We start from the raw sequence: 18556 nt of genomic DNA, 5'->3' as shown, positions 1-18556 counted from the left end.
AAGTCCCTCATTAGTGAAAGGACTGAGCAATTCAGCCCCTCAAGTCTGCTTCACTATTCAATTAGATCATGGCTGATCCTTATCTTCACTCCATTTACTTTGTTCCATAACCCTTAATCCCCTTACCCAACAAAAATCGATCAATCTCAGGTTTGAAATTTTCATTTGACCCCCAGCCTCAGCAGCTTTTTGAGGGAGAGAGTTCCAGATTTCCACTCCCCTTTGTGTGAAGAAATGCTTCCTGACATCACCCCTGAACGGCCTGGCTCTAATTTGAAGTTTTTGCCTCCTTGTTCCGGACTCCCCGCACCAGAGGGAATTGTTTCTCTCTATCTATCCTATCAACTCCTTTAACACCTCCTTTAGATCACCCCTTAATCTTCTATACTCGAGGGAATACAACCTAGTCTATGGAAACTGTCCTCATAATTTAACCCTTTTGACCCCTGTATCATTCTGGTGAACCAGTGCTGCGCCCTCTCTAAGGCCAGTATATCTTTCCTGAGGCACAGGGACCCATTCTCTCTGCTATCAGGCAGTTTACATTACAAAATAAGCTTCACGTTTTGGAAAACCAGCCTGAAACTATTTGCAGTAAATCATAAATACATTGAGCTGTGATTGGTGGGGCAGTAGTAGTTTGTATGAGGCACAAGTCTATCTGTTTGTTTAGTTGTACAGTAAAAACCCCCATGGCATTACTGGAAGAACACAGATTTCCACCTCCATCAATGTCCTGGCCAACATTCCTCCCTCAACCAGCACCAACAAAATCAGCAGAACTGATCATTTCTCTCATTTGTCTTATGGTATCTTACTGTGCACAAAATGGCTGCCAGTTTGACCTGCAAAGCAAGAGTGACTGAACTCAAGGCGAGGCCTGTGAGACAAGCTAAGTTGTTGTACGAGTTCCATCTTTCTCTCTGGAAGATGTTTATTGATTTCCGTTCAAGAGTTTAATTCACTCACCTCGAAAGGTACCACTTGCATGAGGATGGCAAAATTAGTGAGGTGGTTGCAGAGGCAGACAGAGTAGGAAACGTTCCCACCAATCCGAATGCAGCCTTCATTGGACCAAACAGCAGACCCTGAGCTGTAAGGAGTTTGCGAGAGATAGAAATCACTGAAGGTTCATAACCAATCTACAGAACTACAGCTAAAGGTAACAGACTGTTGGGCTGTATTAATCTAACCATTCAGTACAAATCAAAGGACACCAGTTTGTCATTATACAGGTCTCTGGTGGGACCACATCTGGAGTACTGCTCCCCTCAAATTGCAGCTGATATAGTGGGCTTGGGAAAGGAGAGCTAGGAGAATGATTGCTAGCTTAAAGAATTTCAGCTACTCAGGTAGGCCCAGGGACGCTTGGTCCATTTATATTAGAGCACTGCAGACTTAGAGTAGACCTGATTGAGGTCTATAAAATAATGAAAGGGCTGGATAGTGTCCCTATTGATACTGTTGATAGATTATTCCAGTTTAGCAGATTGGGAAGGATGAGAGGACATGGGTTTAAGCTATGTGGGAGTAGGAAGAGACTGGATGTTGGGAGGTTCTTCTATTCCCCACTGAGCTTCTGGGATGTGTTGCCAGCTGGCGTGCTGGGTACTAACTCTCTGCCTTCAAGCGGGAGCTGGACCGGTTCCTGACTGGGGCAGAGATCACATCATATCGAACGTCAGTGGATTTACAGATAACACTTCATCCATGTGATCTCCTGGTCTAGTTTCCATCGGAGAGAAATGTTGCAAAATATTTTTCCTTCTATTGACTCTAGGATTTTTCCTTTGATTTTGTTTTACCTCTCCCAGGAGATTACATGACTTTGGCAGGGCAAGGGGTGGGGGCAGTGGGCAGGGCGATGGGGCAGTGGGCAGGGTGATGGAGGGGCAGGGGGCTGGGGGCATTGGCGGGGTGTGTGGGCAGTGGGCAGGGTGATGAAGAGGCAGGCAGCAGGAAGTATGGAGTTACCGCATTCTAGCCAGCATGGTGCAGGCTGGTCTTTCCCTGTCTGTCAGTCTGTTCGAAAATACAATGAATCCCAAGTAAGCCTCTGAACTGAATTCCACACAGGCCTGTTTCCTGCTCGACATCTTGTAAGGCAGGTCATAGTCATAGAGCTACAGCACTGAAACAGGCCCTTCGGCCCATTGAGTCTGCCAACCAACAACCACCCATTTATACTAATCCTACACTAATCCCCTACCACGTCCCTACCACCTACCTACACTAGGGGCAATTTACAATGGCCAATTTACCTATCACCTGCAAGTCTTTGGCAGTGGGAGGAAACCGGAGCACCCGGCGAAAACCCACGTGGTCACAGGGAGAACTTGCAAACTCCACACAGGCAGTACCCAGAACTGAACCTGGGTCGCTGGAGCTATGAGGCTGCGGTGCTAACCACTGCGCCACTGTGCCGCCCCAGACAGACACACCCACTCATTAATATGTAAATGAAGAGTCCGCCAGCAGGACATGAGCACTCCCGCCCACAGAAAACAAAGACTTGGAGTCATGGCACAGCAGCAGGTTTCCCATAGACTACCTCCTGCTTGCCCAAAAACCATATTCATGGAAACCAATCTAGGCTTGAGCATTTAACAAGTTTAAACAAAACTGGCAGGCGGGAAAATAACCATCCAGAGTGTTCCACAGTCCCGAAGCCGTGTCCAGCAGATTTGACATTTTGCATGCCTCACCCAGAGCCATGGATCTCCTGGGAAAGGCAAAGAACAGGTAAAAACCCAGGACAATTAAATGAGAAAAACAATCTGGAAAATGCCTCTCAGACCCCTTTAGGTGGGTCAAACAGTGCTCAGTGAGTAGAACCCTTGTCTCTCCATTAGAAGGTTGTAGGTTCAAATCCCACTCCAGTACTTGAGCACAACAATTTGGGATGATACTCCCAGTACAGTACTGAGGAAGTGCTGCACTGTCAGAGGTGCTGTCTTTTGGATGAGATGTTAAGTCAAGGCCCGGTCTACCTTCTCAGGTGAATGTAAAAAATCCCATGGCACTCTTTTGAGAAGAGCAGGAGAGTTCTCCAAAGTGTCCTCATCAGTATTTGTTCCTCAATTAACATCATAAAAAACAGATTATCTGGTCATTATCATATTGCTGTTTGTGGGAGCTTGCTGTGCACAAATTAACTGCCGTGAATCCTACAGCAGTGACTGCATTTCAGAAGTACTTTATCGGTTGTTAAACGCTTTGCGACACCGAGTGGTCATGAAAGGTGCTACAGAAATGCATCTTTCTTTCGGTGATTGAAAGCAGACTTTGGCTCTGATTTATATTACAGGGACCCACCTTGTATAAGGTGACTCCCACCCAGCCACTCACCTGAAATCAAGGAAGGCACACCACAGGTAGGCTTGGTTGGTTTTGTTCAAGGCAGTGTGATACTGTGCTGGTGTCTGAAAGAGAAAGAGACACAGAGAGCATAAGACAACATCGAATCATAGAAACCTACAACACAGGAGAAAGCCATTCGGCCCATCACGCCTCTGCCAGCTCGTTGAAAATGCAGTTGTGCTTAGTCCCACAGCCCCTGTGTTGTTGTCCTAATCCTCAAGTATCTGTCCAACTCCCTTTTAAAATTATTTTAGGAATCAGTTTCCACCACCTTTTCAGTTGGAGCGTTCCAGATCCCAACAACTCTCAGTGAAAAAAATCCTCCTCTTCACCTCTCCAGATCTGCCAATGGTTATGAATCCATGACTTCTCGTTATTGATCAACTCACCAGAGGGAATATTTTTCCCTATTTACTCTTACCAAAACCTAACATCTTGGAATCCTCTGTTTGGTCGCCTCTTAACCTTCTACCTGTTCCAGGTAAAACAGTTCCAACCTTTCCAACCTCACCTGTAATTCCTTAAATTTATCTGAAATTGAAATCCTGAGACACCTGATGCCAAAATGATTCAGCGTTTACACGTAGTCAGGACTAAAGAGCCATTTACTTCATCTGAGGGAATCGCGATCTCCGGTGATTTTTATTGAGTAAGGATGCAGGCATTCAAAGGGGAGTTAGGCTGTGATGTGAAAAGGAAGAATGTGCAGGGTTATGGGGAGAAGGCGGGGAATGGCATTAGATGAATTGCTCATTCAGAGAGCTGATGCAGATACAATGGGCCGAATGGCCTCCTTCTGTGCTGTAATAATTCTGTGATTCTGGGTATTAAGGGTTATGAGACCAAGGCAGGTAGATAGAGCTAGGATTGGGATCAGCCATGATCTCATTGAACGGTGGAACAGGCTCGAGGGGCTGAATGGTCTCCTCCTGTTCCCATGTTCCTTCCTATGATTCACCACACCATTCCAAAGATATTTTTGGTTGTGCCGTCCTTTTTCTGGAACTCTCGGTTAGACACTCCACCCAACACAGAACTTGTCCAAGCCAGATCACTGAATTCACTGCAGTGAATTAACCTCGGTATATTCTATAGTATTTGCCGGGACTACCTTCACTTTCAATCTTTTTTGACAAACCTTAGCTCTCCAGCCCTTTGTGTAAAAGAAAACTTGGAGAGTCAATTCCCACAAAGTCCCAAAAACGGCTTCAATCGCTACTATAAAAAAGCTTATTGGATCTTGGGCTTTATAAATAGAAGTATAGAGTACACAGCTAAGGAAGTTATGCTAAAGCTTTATAAATCACTGATTAGGCCTCAGCTGGAGTACTGAGTCCAGTTCTGGGTATTACACTTCAGAAAGATGTCAAGGCCTTGGAGAGGATGCAGAGCAGATTTACGAGAATAGCACCAGGGATGAGGGATTCAGTTATGTGGGAAGACTGGAGAAGCTGGGATTGCTCTCCTTAGAGCAGAGAAGATTGAGGGGAGATTTAATAGAGCAGTTCAAAATCATGAAGGGTTTTGATAGATTAAATAAGGAGAAACTGTTTCCAGTGGCAGTAGGGTCAGTAACCAGAGGACACAAATTTAAGATAATTAATAAAAGATCCAGAGGGGGAGATAAGGAGAATTTCTTTACACAGCGAGTTGTTGTGATCTGGGGTGCGCTGCCTGAAAGGACAGTGGAAGCAGATTCAGTGAGAACTTTTACATCTATTGTGCTCTGGTTTACCTCAAGTGAACCCATTTGGAGCACAAGAAGAATAGTTTAATGGCCTTGAAAGAGGTCGGCCAGTTCAAACATGGCTTCACATTAGCAGCAGAATAATACACCATACATTGCATGGTATAATGCTCCTGTCCTTATAAAGGCATCAGGTTCAGAAACACACCACGACCTGCAAATTCCCCTTCAAGCCACACACCATCCTGTCTTGGAACTATATCGCTGTTCCTTCACTGTCACTGGGTCAAAATTCAGGAACTCCCTCCCTAACAGCACTGTGGGTGTACCTACCCCACATGGAACACATTCTAGATCACAAAAACTTGCCATATAAAAACATGGGGTGAATTTTACAGACCCCCCCCCCACCCCCGATGTCGGGGGTCGTGGCGAGGGGGAGGGTGGGGGCCTGGAAAATGCCTCTGGGAGAGGTCCGCCACGGGCCTTGACGCCGGGAAGGCACAGCCCCATATTGCCGGCGGTGGCGAGGCCTTGTGGCGGCCCCCCGCCACTCGGCAACGGGAGGCCAATCTAAAGATTGGCCGTCCGTCCAGCTCCGATATTGTAGCCGATGGCCGACACTCCTGCACCTTCAGATCTCCGTTCGGAGATCCAATGTGAGATGCTGGTGGGGAGGGGGGTGCAGGTAAGTAATTCAGTGTGGGAGTGGGCCCAAACTAATGTGATTGATGAGGGGATGGTGGGAAGGGGGAAAGTTAAAAGTTTGTGAACTTTGGGGGGAAGGGGAAGGTCAGGTACACAAGGTAAGTATTTTGTTGGGGGGTGGGTGGAGAGGGCAAGCAATGAGTGTATGATTATTGGGGGGTGGGAGAGGGGCTGGAAACATGTATGTAATTTTTTTCAATACATTTTGTTGAACTATACCTTTACAACTTTAAATTGTAATGATGGGGCTTGAAGTCCTTTTAAAATGGCACTGTACCTATGCAGTGGCACCAGACGCTGTTGCCACGGAAGGACCGCCCGCCCCCTGCACGTCATCTGGAGGTGGGGGGAGTGGGGCGTCCGCCCGAGCCATGTAATGGAGCCGCCATGTTCAATATTGCGGCAGCTCTGCAGAGTAAATCACGTGTACGTGCGCGCCATCTTTGAAGCTCGCTGCCTGTAAATTGCAACCCCATTTCTCCTTCACTCCCCCTCAGGATCTTTTGCCAATTATCTTACATCTGTGTTACTTACCCTTCTGCCAGTAGAAACAATTTCTCCCTATTGTCTCTATCAAAACCCCTCATGCTTTTGAACACCTTGATCAAATCTCCCCTTAATCTTCTCTCCTCTAAAGAGAACAATCCCAGCTTCTCCAGTCTCTCCACAAAACTGGAGCTCCCCATCCCTGGTACCATTGTAGTAAATCTCTTCTGCACCCTCTCCTAAAGTGTGGTGCCCAGAATTGGACACATTACCCCAGCTGAGGCCTACCCAGTGATTTATAAAGGTTGAGCATAACTTCCTTGCTTTTCTACTCTATGCCTCTTGTTTATAAAACCCAGCATCCTGTATGCTTTTTGAGAATTTGAGCCTAAATCTTTACAGTATCGGTTCAAGACGGTAGCTCACCTCCACCTTCTCAAGGGCAATTAGGGATGCCCAATAAATGCCAACCTTGCCAGCAAAGCCCACATCCCAAAAATGAATCACCTGTGAGCAGCATTGAACAAATGTTCCAGACACTTTGTTCAAAAGTGGGTCTGTCTGGTTTAGATGCCAAACAACTGGTGGCACCTCTCTCCTGTGTCTGATCATGAGAAGCTCGGGGTGTCTAGAACCCTAGAACCAGGGGACACAGTCTCAGAATAGGGGGTAGTCCATTTAAGACTGAGATGAGGAGGAATTTCTTCCCTCAGAGGGTGGTGAATCTTTGGAATTCTCTACCCCAGAGGGAGGTGGAAACTCAATTACTAAGCATGTTCAAGACAGAGATCAATAGAGTTCTGGATATTAATGACATCAAGGGATATGGGGATAGTGCAGGAAAATGGCTTTGAGGTAGATGATCAGCCATGATCCCGCTGAATGGTAGAGCAGGCTCAAGGGGCTGAATGGCCTACTCCTGCTCCTATTTCCTGTGTTCCTATGAATGCCTATCAGTAAACAGGCACTAAGAGGTACCTCAGAATGTCCCCCCCTGCACAGTTGACCTCTCAGTCTTTTTGACAGTCTGGATAAGATCAGGAACTCGCTACATGGGGACCAGAGAATGTGACCTATTTTCCACCTTTCTGCAGCACTAACCTGCACCGTGCACTGGACTCTTGTTCAGTATATAACTGGCGCTTAACAGCTTTATAACGACTTCTCACACGTGTGCCTTCCATTGCACTTAAGGAGTGATTCTCGGCTTGCTGGGCCACTTTCAAGCACAGGTAAGAGTCAACTACATCAGTCTGGGGTCTGGAGTCACGAATAGTCCAGACCCGGTAAGTATGGCAGGTTTCCTTCTCGAAGGGACATTAGTGACCCAATGGGTTTTTACAACAATCTGACAGCTTCACGGTCACTTTCACTCTGACCACTTTTTAAATTTCAGATTGTTTTAAACAGAATTCAAATTCTCAAAATGCACATTTTTTTTATTCGATCATGGGATGTGGGCATCACTGGCAAGGACAGCATTTATAGCCCATCCCTAATTTCCCTTGAGAAGGTGGTGGTGAGCTGCCTTCTTGAACCGCTGCAGTCCATGTAGGGTAGATACACCCACAGTGATGTTCGGAAGGGAGTTCCAGGATTTTGACCCAGTGACAGTGAAGGAACGGCGATATGGTTCCAAGTCAGGATGGTGTGTGGCTTGGAGGGGAACTTGCAGGTGGTGGTGTTCCCATGTATTTGCTGCCCTTGTCCTTCTAGTTGGTAGAGGTCGCGGGTTTGGAAGGTGCTGTCTAAGGAGCCTTGGTGCATTGCTGCAGTGCATCTTGTAGATGGTACACACTGCTGCCACTGTGCGTCGGTGGTGGAGGGAGTGAATGTTAGTAAATGGGGTGCCAATCAAGCGGGCTGCTTTGTCCTGGATGGTGTCGAGCTTCTTGAGTGTTGTTGGAGCTGCACCCATCCAGGCAAGTGGAGAGTATTCCATCACACTCTTGACTTGTGCCTTGTAGATGGTGGACAGGCTTTGGGGAGTCAATTGGTATTTGAAATCAAGTTCCCTGGATTCTTATCCCAATAACATAATCACTACACTATGGTATAATTGAAAACATTAAGTATTAAAAGTGACCTGCAGCATAGAAATGAGAGATTACAGCTTTCAGAAAAGATGACCAGGTTGGGGCTTTTATCTTTAGGTAAGAGAAGACTTAGAGGTGACCTGATGGAGGTCTTTAAAATTCTGAATGAGTTTGACAGGGTAGATGTGGAAAGAATGTTTCTACTTAAGGAGAATCCAAAACTAGAGACCATAAATACAAGATAGTTACTAACAAGTCCAATGGGGAAATAAGGAGAAATTTCTTCACTCAGAGAGTGGTTAAAATGTAGAACTCACTACCACAGGAAGTGTTGAGGCAAAAAAGTTTTGATGCTTTCAAAAGGAAACTAGATGAGTACATGAGAGAAAAGGGGAAAAGAAGAAACACTGAAAGACTGAGATGAGGTAGGTGGAACGGGAGGTGACTCATGTGGGTTATAAACACCAGCACGGACTAGTTGGGCCGAATGGCCTGTTTCTGTGCCATATATTCTATGTAATGCTATGTCAAAAAAAAATTCTTGTTTAACATCTGCAAGAGCCAGATCAAAACTTGCAGTGGATTGTTGTGCATGAGGGAGTCAGCTACAGTTGGATGTGATCTAGGTACTTACATGTTGGCTATTAATAGACAACTTGCGATCATCAGATGTAGCCAAGCATAAAAAGGCAACTGGCGGCAGTCTTCTGAAGTACCAAGTTCTGTGAGTACTCCGTAAATACTGAGAGATCCCAGATGGAGAGGCACTAGCAGGGCTTAATATTCAGTGAACGTAATAGTTCAGGCTGGAGTCACTCCATTTATATGGGGATTGAAGGAATGTGGTTCATCATGCTGGGATGTTAGCATTTCTCTTCAAATAACAGGCAGGTTTGATACCTGGCCTGGGTCCCAGCTCTGAATGGGCTCACACTCACTTCACTTGAGTCAGGGGTGGACGAGGGAAAGGATCCAGTCTTGTCCGTCAACATCAATGCATGAACCTGTTTAAATCTACAGCCACTTAATTGAGGGCCTTTCACCGCCGATTGTGGATATTCTGATTTATTAGTGATTACCGTTTATGCTTGCAGGAAGGGAGGATGAATGATGTGACTGCTTTTATTACCTTTTATTGTTCTTGATGTCAATTATTTTATGCTTCTAATAAAACCTTTATAGTCCCAGCTGGTCCAATGATTGTAAAGCTGTCTTTCAAAGCTAGGTCACCTCATCCTGAGCCAGACTGGTCCATTGCCTGGGAATGTCCTGCTCTGCTGCCATATTCAGAAGTACAATGTGCATTGCTAATTAAGTTTTTAAAAATTAATTCTTGGGATGTGGGCATCACTGGCTAGGCCAGCATTTGTTGCCCATCCCTAATTTCCCTTGAGAAGGTGGTGGTGAGCTGCCTTCTTGAACCGCTGCAGTCCAAGTGGTGTAGGTACACCCACAGTGCTGTTAGGGAGGGAGTTCCAGGATTTCACCCAGCGACAGTGAAGGAACGGCTGTATAAGAGGACACAAACTAGATTCAAACTGCACAAGTTCAGGACTGACACCGGAAGTCCTTCACAGAGAGAAAGTGAACAATACTTGGAATGGCAACGGGAAATGTAGTGGAGATGGAAACTGGAGTGATTCTGGAGGTAGATAGAAATTTGTAATGGGGGATTAGAAGCATACATCACAGAAGAAGGCCATTCAGCCCATCATACCTGTACTGGCACTTTGATCCAGCAACAGATGGGCTAAACCATTTGTGCAGCAGTTACACCCATGTTTGCACCTGAGAGAGTGATGATGGGAGCCATTGGGAGTGAACAGCCTGGGAGACAGAAAGGATTTCACCAGGCACAAGAGCAGCCAAGATAGAGATTTTTAAAAATATATTCACGAAATGTGGGTGTTTCTGGCAATGCCAGCATTTGTTGCTCATCCCTAATTGACCTTGAGAAGGTGGTGCATCTTAACAACTGAGTGGCTTGCTAGGCCATTTCAGAGGGCAGTTGAGAAACATCTACATTGCTGTGGGTCTGGAGTCACATGTAGGCCAGACCGGGTAACAAGGCAGATTTCCATCCCTAAAGCACATTAGTGAACCAGATGGGTTTGAGAACAATCTAGTAGTCATCATTACTAATACAAGCTTATTAATAGCATATTGTACTCAATTATTTGAATTTAAATTCCCCAGCAACATGATGGGAATTGAACTCATGCCTCCAGATCATTAGTCCAGTCTCTAGAATTACTAGCCCCATGCCATACCTGCTATTCTACCATACCCCAGGGAACAAGGGAGGGGTCGAGCAAGATGATGGCCTATCATGGCGAATGAAAGCCTAAAGAGTAAGACAATTGGGAGGTTGAATGTGTAATTGTTAACACACATCCTAGGTTTGAAATCCAAGATTTAACTGGAGCACGAGTAACATGTTACGAAAGGAACACTACAGGCTTCAGAACCCATTTAAATATTTTACAACCATTGGTAGAAGTGTGAGGCGCATCAAATGAAGTGAAAAATATTTGACTCAAACCAGAAGAAAGAGTGAATTTTGGCAGGCACTGACCGAGTTATCCTTTGGGGCTTAGTTACTGGGCTAAGGAGAGTAGGAAATGATACCATGGTGATGATGTGATGGGTTTGAACTCATTGACTGCATCCGTCTACTTCACCATGTGAAATCCCAGATTCCAATGACTTCACTTAGAAATGATTGGAACTTTCCAGAGTCCACCCTGCAATCCTGCAGAACATTTACAGGCACATTGGAGAAAGCAACAAGAATATCTCTGCTGATAAACCATGGCAATATTTTAGCAATTACATGTACCATTCACCATGTGCTGTTTTTGGGTCTGTTACTGTAGCCAAGTGAACAGCCCCACAGTGAATATTTCTCTCGCACGAGTGGAGAAAGGAAAAAAAAAACCTCCACATCATATTCTCGCAGCACTTACTACAACAACAACTTTCATTTATATACCACCTTTCACATAGTAAAACGTTCCAATGTGCTTCACAGGAGCAATTATCAAACAAACTTTCAAACTGAACCACATAAGGAGAATTAAGGATAGGCGGCCAAAAGCTTGGTCACAGGTTTTAAGGAGTGTTTTAATTAGAGAGAGAGGTAGAGAGGTTTAGCGAGGGAATTCCAGAGTTTAGGGCCCAGGCAGCTGAAGAAGCAATGGGGGAGCGATTAAAATCGGGAATGTTCAAGAGGCCAGAACTGGAGGAACACAGAGATCTCGGAGGGTTGTGTGGCTGGAGGAGATTACAGTGATTGGGAGGGACAAGGAGGTCATGGAGGAATTTGAAAACAAGGATGACGATTTTAAAATTGGGGCATTGCCTGATTGGAGCCAATGTATCTCAGCGAGCGCAGGGGTGAACGGGACTTGGTGCGAGTTAGGGCACGGACAGCATTGTTTTGGATGAAGTTCATGGAAGCTGGAAGGCTGGGCAGGAGAGCAACCAGGTAAGAAAGGTGTCTCGGGTTCCCTCTCAGCCTTCACCTGTTCTTACTCTAACAGGGTTTAATTTTAAACACACTGTGTTTTAAGCTCCCCCCTTGGTGAATCCTTGTTCACTGCTTTCCAATTATAAGGCAAAGAAACCAGCACAAACAGGCTTTCTTAGGTTTAAAGAAGAAAAGTTGAAATTTATTAAACTTAAACTCTAATTCGGTTGAATGCCTATGGATACACGACACGCCCACGCTAGCATGCATATGCAATACACACATGCAAATAGAGACAGAAAAGAACAGAAGAAAAATAAAGTGGAAAAATTTGAGGCAATATCTGAAGAGTTTTTGTTACAGTTCTTCGAGCTCACTGAAGAGTCCTTGATTGTAGGTAGATCTTGCTTTTTGTTGGGGCCCAGTATTCTTCTTAAACTTTGTTCGCTGTAGGACACTTTTCTGTCTTGGGGTTCATGTGTCTTCAGAGGATTCAGAGGCTTGTGAGAAAGAGATGGGAGCAAGCAGACAAACAGGAGGTCTTCCTCAGTCCAGGAGCATTCTGCTTTCTGCAGACTCTCAGTTCAAACTATACAATTCAGAAAAAAATCCAGACTGCCAAGCAGGTTAGTCATGTGACTAACTGATTTGACCACGTCTGTTTGGGGATTGTATTGGAGCAGGGGATAGCTCCTTTGTTCCAAGCACTCTGTTAATATGCAAATATATCTTTCCATCCAGGGGCCTGGCAACCCTTGTCACAGGCCTTCTCTTCTTCTCAACAACAATTTGAAATTTAATGTCCATGTGGCGAAATTAATGTGCCTCATTCTTGGCAGGTGGGGGCTTGCATGACACCTCCACACCCAGGGGAATGAAATGCGATTTGAGAAAAGTCGCATTTCATTAAAAGGGTCGAGAAAAATGTAAGATACAGATAAAAACATGCATTTCTCTCATTCATTCCCATTAATTCATAAATTCTAAAACTTATTACAGCCTGTCTTCTCTTGGTGCTAGTGCTGCTTTAATTGCCCCTTTTTGGCATCCCAATAAACATGTGGTTCTTTTTTTGGGGGGAACTTTCTCTTCCATTTGCCCATTTCCCATGGCTGCCTAGGGTCTTTGTTCCTGCTGACGTAATTTTTTTTAAAAGAGTCAGTAGCGGGCGACTCTAGCCTGAACTCTCTTTCAGTGCTTTGCTGAGTCATGCAAAGGCTTTTGACTTCAGAGACTGGGTGGTTCACTTTTTTTCTGACTGCGGGGGAGGATTCTTTGCTAATCTCTCCTTTGTCCCAGTGGACACTACTGCCTGCAGATATTTGTGCAGACTCTACTGCACTCCCCTGTGCCCCCTAGAGCTTTCTTTTGTCTCTACAGGTTCCTGTAAATGCTGTTAGCAACTCGGGTGGGGTGCTTCTAGTGTCTGCATTTACATAGGAGGATATGGGTCTAATCTTCCACATTTTCCAGGATTTTCTTACCAGACGGTAAGGGTTTTCATCCGGGATTCCTCCCGGACTTCCTTTAACCTGCCCTCTTGGTCACTTTTTCCCCTTCCCTTTCTCAACTTTTGCCAGCCTTGTGCCTGCCTGTTCCCTTTTGTTCTTGGTGGGGGTCCCTTACAGTTCACCAGCCCTCTGCTGGAGGGTCCTTCTAACACCGATACAGGACTTAGGGGTGCAGGTTTCACTGTAGGTTAGATGTTTCCCCTCAACCTGGCACATGTGGCAACTCCTGCAGTACTCCACCACATCTTTGTGGAATTCTGGCCAGTCAAACTACTGTCTTATGCAGGCTTTGGTCTTTCGTATATCGGCATGTACAGTCACTGTCATCTCGTGGGCCCTTCTTAATAGTTCTCCCTGGTACCTCTGCAGCACCACTAACTGGTGAACTGCTGTCCACTCCTTACTCTCAGGTCTGTGAGGAGAACTCCATTTCCTCATCAGTGTCTCATTCTTTAAACAGTAGCAATCAGAGACTCCCTCTGCTTCACTTTCAGACTGGGCAGCCTGTGCTAACTCTCACAATACTGGGTCGGCTCGCTGAGCCGACGCTAGGGAAAATCCATTCAATTCATTCCCTGAGTCTCCTAAGTTTCCGAAGAAAGTCTCGGACCGGCAGACCTCATGGTCATCTAACTGCAGTGCTAATTCAGTCTCCGCTGGGGGAGCTGGTTTGTTTAGAGATACAGCACTGAAACAGGCCCTTCGGCCCACCGAGTCTGTGCCGACCATCAACCACCCATTTATACTAATCCTACACTAATTCCATATTCCTGTCACATCCCCACCTGTCCCTATATTTCCCTACCACCTACCTATACTAGGGGCAATTTATAATGGCCAATTTTACCTATCAACCTGCAAGTCTTTGGCATGTGGGAGGAAACCGGAGCACCCGGAGAAAACCCATGCAGACACAGGGAGAACTTGCAAGCTCCACACAGGCAGTACCCAGAATTGAACCTGGGTCGCTGGAGCTGTGAGGCTGCAGTGCTAACCACTGCGCCACTGTGCCGCCCCATGGCCATGGATCATGGCCTGATCCACTACACAGTCAGGGAAACTGCAGGGTCCGTCTCCTGCCACTGCCCTGTCTCTCTGACCTCCTGCGGTCTTTCTTTCACTAATGGGGGGGGGGGCTACCACCTTCACCCCCGCCAGATCATTACCTAGGAGCAGGTCAACCCGGTCCACAGGCAAACTAGGGGCAATCCCTACGGTCACCGGTCCTGAAACTAAGTTGCACTCCAGGTGCACCTGGTGTACAGGTACAGGCATACACTGCCCTCCAATACCATTCACCACCATTCTGTTGTATACTGCACTCTCTGGGGGAAAGGTCAGGCCTTTTCCCAGTAAAAGGGATCTGGTGACCACTGTGTCCCTGAGAATTACTATGGGCTTGCTGGCCCCACTCGAAGGTTATGGGGTTACCTTCCCTTCAGACACAAAACCTTGATAACCCTCAGGAATCCTATTAAATTTTCCTGCACTTGCAGTAGTAAGCATCCTGGATCTCACTCTCACTGCAGTTAAAGCCACAGCTTGTTCTACTGTGCTTTCCATCAGGGTCCTGGCTTCACTGAGCGGGTGTGCCCTGATTAACCCGACAGGCTTTTCCTTTAGTTTCCAGCATTCAGCTTTTAAATGCCCTGCCTTATTACAATGGAAGCACACAGGTCCTGAGTCTCACTCTTGTTCACAGCACCTTCCTTTTTGGCTAGAGGAGGGCCCCCTGTGTCTCATACTTTCCTTTCTCTCCCAGGACTGCTTGGGCTGCTATCACCTTCCCACCCTTTGTCCTTTTCGGATTTGTGGGGGCGCTTAGGAAAGGTTCTCCCCTGGGAAACCAACTTATAAATTAACAAACTCATCAGCTAGAACAACCACTTGCCGGGCTCTCTGGACCCACTGCTCCTCTACATGGGTCTTTATGGAGAGTGGGAAAGAGTTTTTAAATTCCTCTAACAGAAGTACTTCTCTGAGATTCTCATAGCCAAGCTGTACTTTAAGAGCCCTCAGCCACTGGTCAAAAGCCAGCTGCTTACTTCTTTCAAACTCCAGATAAGCTTGCTTATTGAAGGTTCTAAACTTTTGACGATAGGCTTTGGGTACTAATTCATATGCCCCGAGGATAGCATTTTTGGCCAGTTCATAATTTGGTGAACTCTCTTCTGGAAACAGGAAATAAACCTCATGGGCTTTTCCAGTTAGCTTGCTTTGCAGTAAAAGAGGCCAGGTCTCAGCTGACCATTTTAGTTGCCTTGCCAGTTTATCAAAGGACACAAAGATTTTTCTACATCTTCCTCATTGAATTTTGGAATTAGTTGAGCTAGTTTTAACAATTTTGTACCCAGCCCTGAATTCTGCTTCTCCATATTGGCCATGCTTTCACTGGGGTTACTCTGTCACCCCCTAGTTAACTCAAGTGGCTTCAACTCTCTTTCTTTGCATTTTTTCTGGAATATTCTTTCTCTCTCTCACCTGCCTTTCATTTTCTTCATGTTCCTTCTGGAAGGCTCTCTCTTTCTCCCTCTCCTTCCTCTCTTTTTCCTGTCTCTCTCTTTCTCTTTCCCTATCTTCTAATTCAAGTTTCCTTTGTTCCAATTGCTAACAATACCCTGTCTGGGTCTACTTCTAACACTGCTTCTGCTTCTTCAAATTCAAGGGAAAAATGGTTGGCCATTAGCCTTAGGAGTTCAGACTTCCTACCCTTGCCACGTACAGTGATCCCACACTGCTCAGCCATTTTTCTCAACTCCTCCATAGACAGTGCTTTTAACTTATCCCAAGTTACTTCACCCTGGCTTGGAGAGCTACTAGCTTCAGTCGCAAACATGTTAGTATTCAATTACACACAACCAACAAAAAAACCTGTGTTAAAATCGTGCTCTTTTTTTTGCTTGGGAACAATTTGGCTTCCCACTTCCAATTTCTCTCATTTGCCTCTGGGTCAATTCCGGATGCTAGCACCCAAGTTTGTGTTACATCCAGGTGAGAAAGGCATCTCGGGTTCCCTTTCAGCCTTCACCTGGTCTTACCCTGTAACAGGGTTTTATTTTAAACACTCCGTGTTTTTAGATTGGTGAATCCTTGTTCACCGATTTCCAATTATAAGGCAAAGAAACCAGCACAAACAGGCTTTCTTAGGTTTCAAGAAGAAAAGTTGAAATTTATTAAACTTAAACTCTAATTCGGTTAACACCTATGGATACATGACACGCCCACGTTAGCATGCATACACGATACACACATGCAAATAGAGACAGAAAAGAGCAGAAGAAAAATAAAGTGGAAAACTTTGAGGCAATATCTGAAGAGTTTTTGTTGCAGTTCTTCGAACTCACTGTAGAGTCCTTGATTGTAGGCAGATCTTGCTTTTTGTTGGGGCCCAGTATTCTTCTTAAACTTTGTTTGCTGAAGGAGACTTTTCTGTCTTGGAGTTCATGTGGATTCAGAGGCTTGTGAGAAAGAGATGGGAGCAAGCAGACAGAGAGGAGGTCGTCTTCAGTCCAGGAGCATTCCGCTTTCTGCAGGCTCTCAGTTCAAACTGTACAATTCAGAAAAAAACCCAGACTGCCACGTCTGTTTGTGGATTGTATTGGAGCAGGGGATAGCTCCTTTGTTCCAAGCATTCTGTTAATATGCAAAAATGTCTTTCCAGCCAGGGCCCTGGCAACCCCTTGTCACGGGCCTTCCCTTCTTCCCAGCAGCAATTTGAAATTTAATATCCATGTGGCGAAATTAATCTGCCTCATTCTTGGCAGGTGGGGGCCTTGCATGACAATTGGAATCGTCCAATCTAGAGGAAACAAACTTGAAGCCTTTCCTGGCAAATCGTGAGTGTGCTGGGGATCAGGTTGTTACTTCAATCCCTCGTGGTGCCTCCTGCCTCTCAACAGTCTGGGCAAAATTTGGCATAAGGAGCTATTAGAACGCATGACCAAAAGGTTGGTGAAGGGGTAGGTTTTAAGGCGCATCTTAAAGGAAAAGAGAGAGGCAGCGAAGTTTAGGGAGGGAATTCCAGAGCTTTGGGACCAGGTAGCTGGAGGCATGGCTGCCAATGGTGGAGCGATTAAAATCCAGCGACTGACTGTTCCTCTTATATTGAGCAGGAAGTGATAAGCTTGATGCAACACTACAACCATGCCAGGAGCCTCACACTGCCCAGGTCAGGGTGGATTGGTAACCCTGCACTTCACACAGACCGCTCAAAAAGAACCCAAGGAATCTTCGGTCATGTCTGATAGCAATGGGAGAGCAGGGCTACACAGAATATAAATGTTCTCCTTTTCCCTCTATGGCAGTTAGCTGGCTGCAGAATTCTGAAAGCAGTCACCATCCAATCCAAACCCAAACCCACAATTCCCACAAGAATCCACAACCCAATGACCACAACCCAAGACTGCAGTTAAATAATGCTTTCCACATGCAGAGTGGATTAATTAGAGGTGAACACTCTGCCAGAATGAGGTCCCAAAAGGGGCCTTTACTTGTGAAATCCAAATCTGTTTACATTGCACAGAACTTGAACTGGAATGACCCACCATTGTAAAGGTTCAGAAAGGTGGGTCAGTGAGGGATGGCAATCAGCCCCTCTAACTCACCCTTCCATAAAAAGCTCAGGTTCCTCATCATAGTATCTGACTGACCTCGGAATGATTCTAGCTTTTTTCCCACCGCTCACTACCCATTCCAGATTCCATCATTCTCTCAGGTAACATTTTCTCCATTACAACACTGACAGATACATGGGAACACCGCCACCTGCAAGTTTCCCTCCAAGACACACACCATCCTGACTTGGCACTATATCGCCGTTCCTTCACTGTCGCTGGGTCAAAATCCTGGAACTCCCTTCCTAACAGCACTATATGGGTGTACCTACACCACATGGACTGCAGCGGTTCAAGAAGGCAGCTCACCACCACCTTCAAATTAACAAATAAAAAAACAAAACACTTCAAAGTATTTAATTGGCTGTCAAGCACTTTGGGGTGTCCTGAGTTTGTGAAAGATGCTATACAAATGCAAGTTCTTTCCTTCTTTAATTTGAAGGAGTAGCTCCTGACATCAGCGCTGAACATACCCAGTCCGTGACAGCTTATACAGGGCATTTTTGGTCTCTTTATTTTTATTCATTCATGGGATGTGGGCATCGCTGGCCAGACCCGCATTTATTGCCCATCCCTAATTGCCCTTGAGTAGGTGGTGGTCAGCTGCCTTCCTGAACCACTGCAGTCCATGTGGGGTAGGTACACCCACAGTGCTGTTAGGAAGGGAGTTCCAGGATTTTGACCCA

General features: G+C 45.8%; 1 protein-coding gene across 4 annotated transcripts in view; it reads right to left on the bottom strand.

Moving 5' to 3' along the window:
- The window catches only part of adgrd1 (adhesion G protein-coupled receptor D1), a 249766-nt gene that overhangs the window by 129595 nt on the left and 101615 nt on the right, over positions 1 to 18556 (bottom strand). For 3 of the 4 annotated variants that reach the window (XM_068054587.1, XM_068054586.1, XM_068054588.1), the window contains 2 exons: positions 3349 to 3422; positions 970 to 1093 (listed from right to left, as the gene is read on the bottom strand). In XM_068054587.1, the coding sequence (XP_067910688.1) occupies positions 970 to 1093; positions 3349 to 3422 (198 nt within the window). The remainder of the gene's footprint in view (positions 1 to 969; positions 1094 to 3348; positions 3423 to 18556) is intronic. The other variant, XM_068054590.1, reaches the window with a different exon arrangement.

This window comes from Heterodontus francisci, chromosome 23, assembly GCF_036365525.1.
Source record: "Heterodontus francisci isolate sHetFra1 chromosome 23, sHetFra1.hap1, whole genome shotgun sequence".
Classification (NCBI taxonomy): Eukaryota; Metazoa; Chordata; class Chondrichthyes; order Heterodontiformes; family Heterodontidae; genus Heterodontus; species Heterodontus francisci.
Note: the sequence above shows the minus strand (reverse complement) of the source record. Positions and strands in the feature narration are given on the sequence as shown.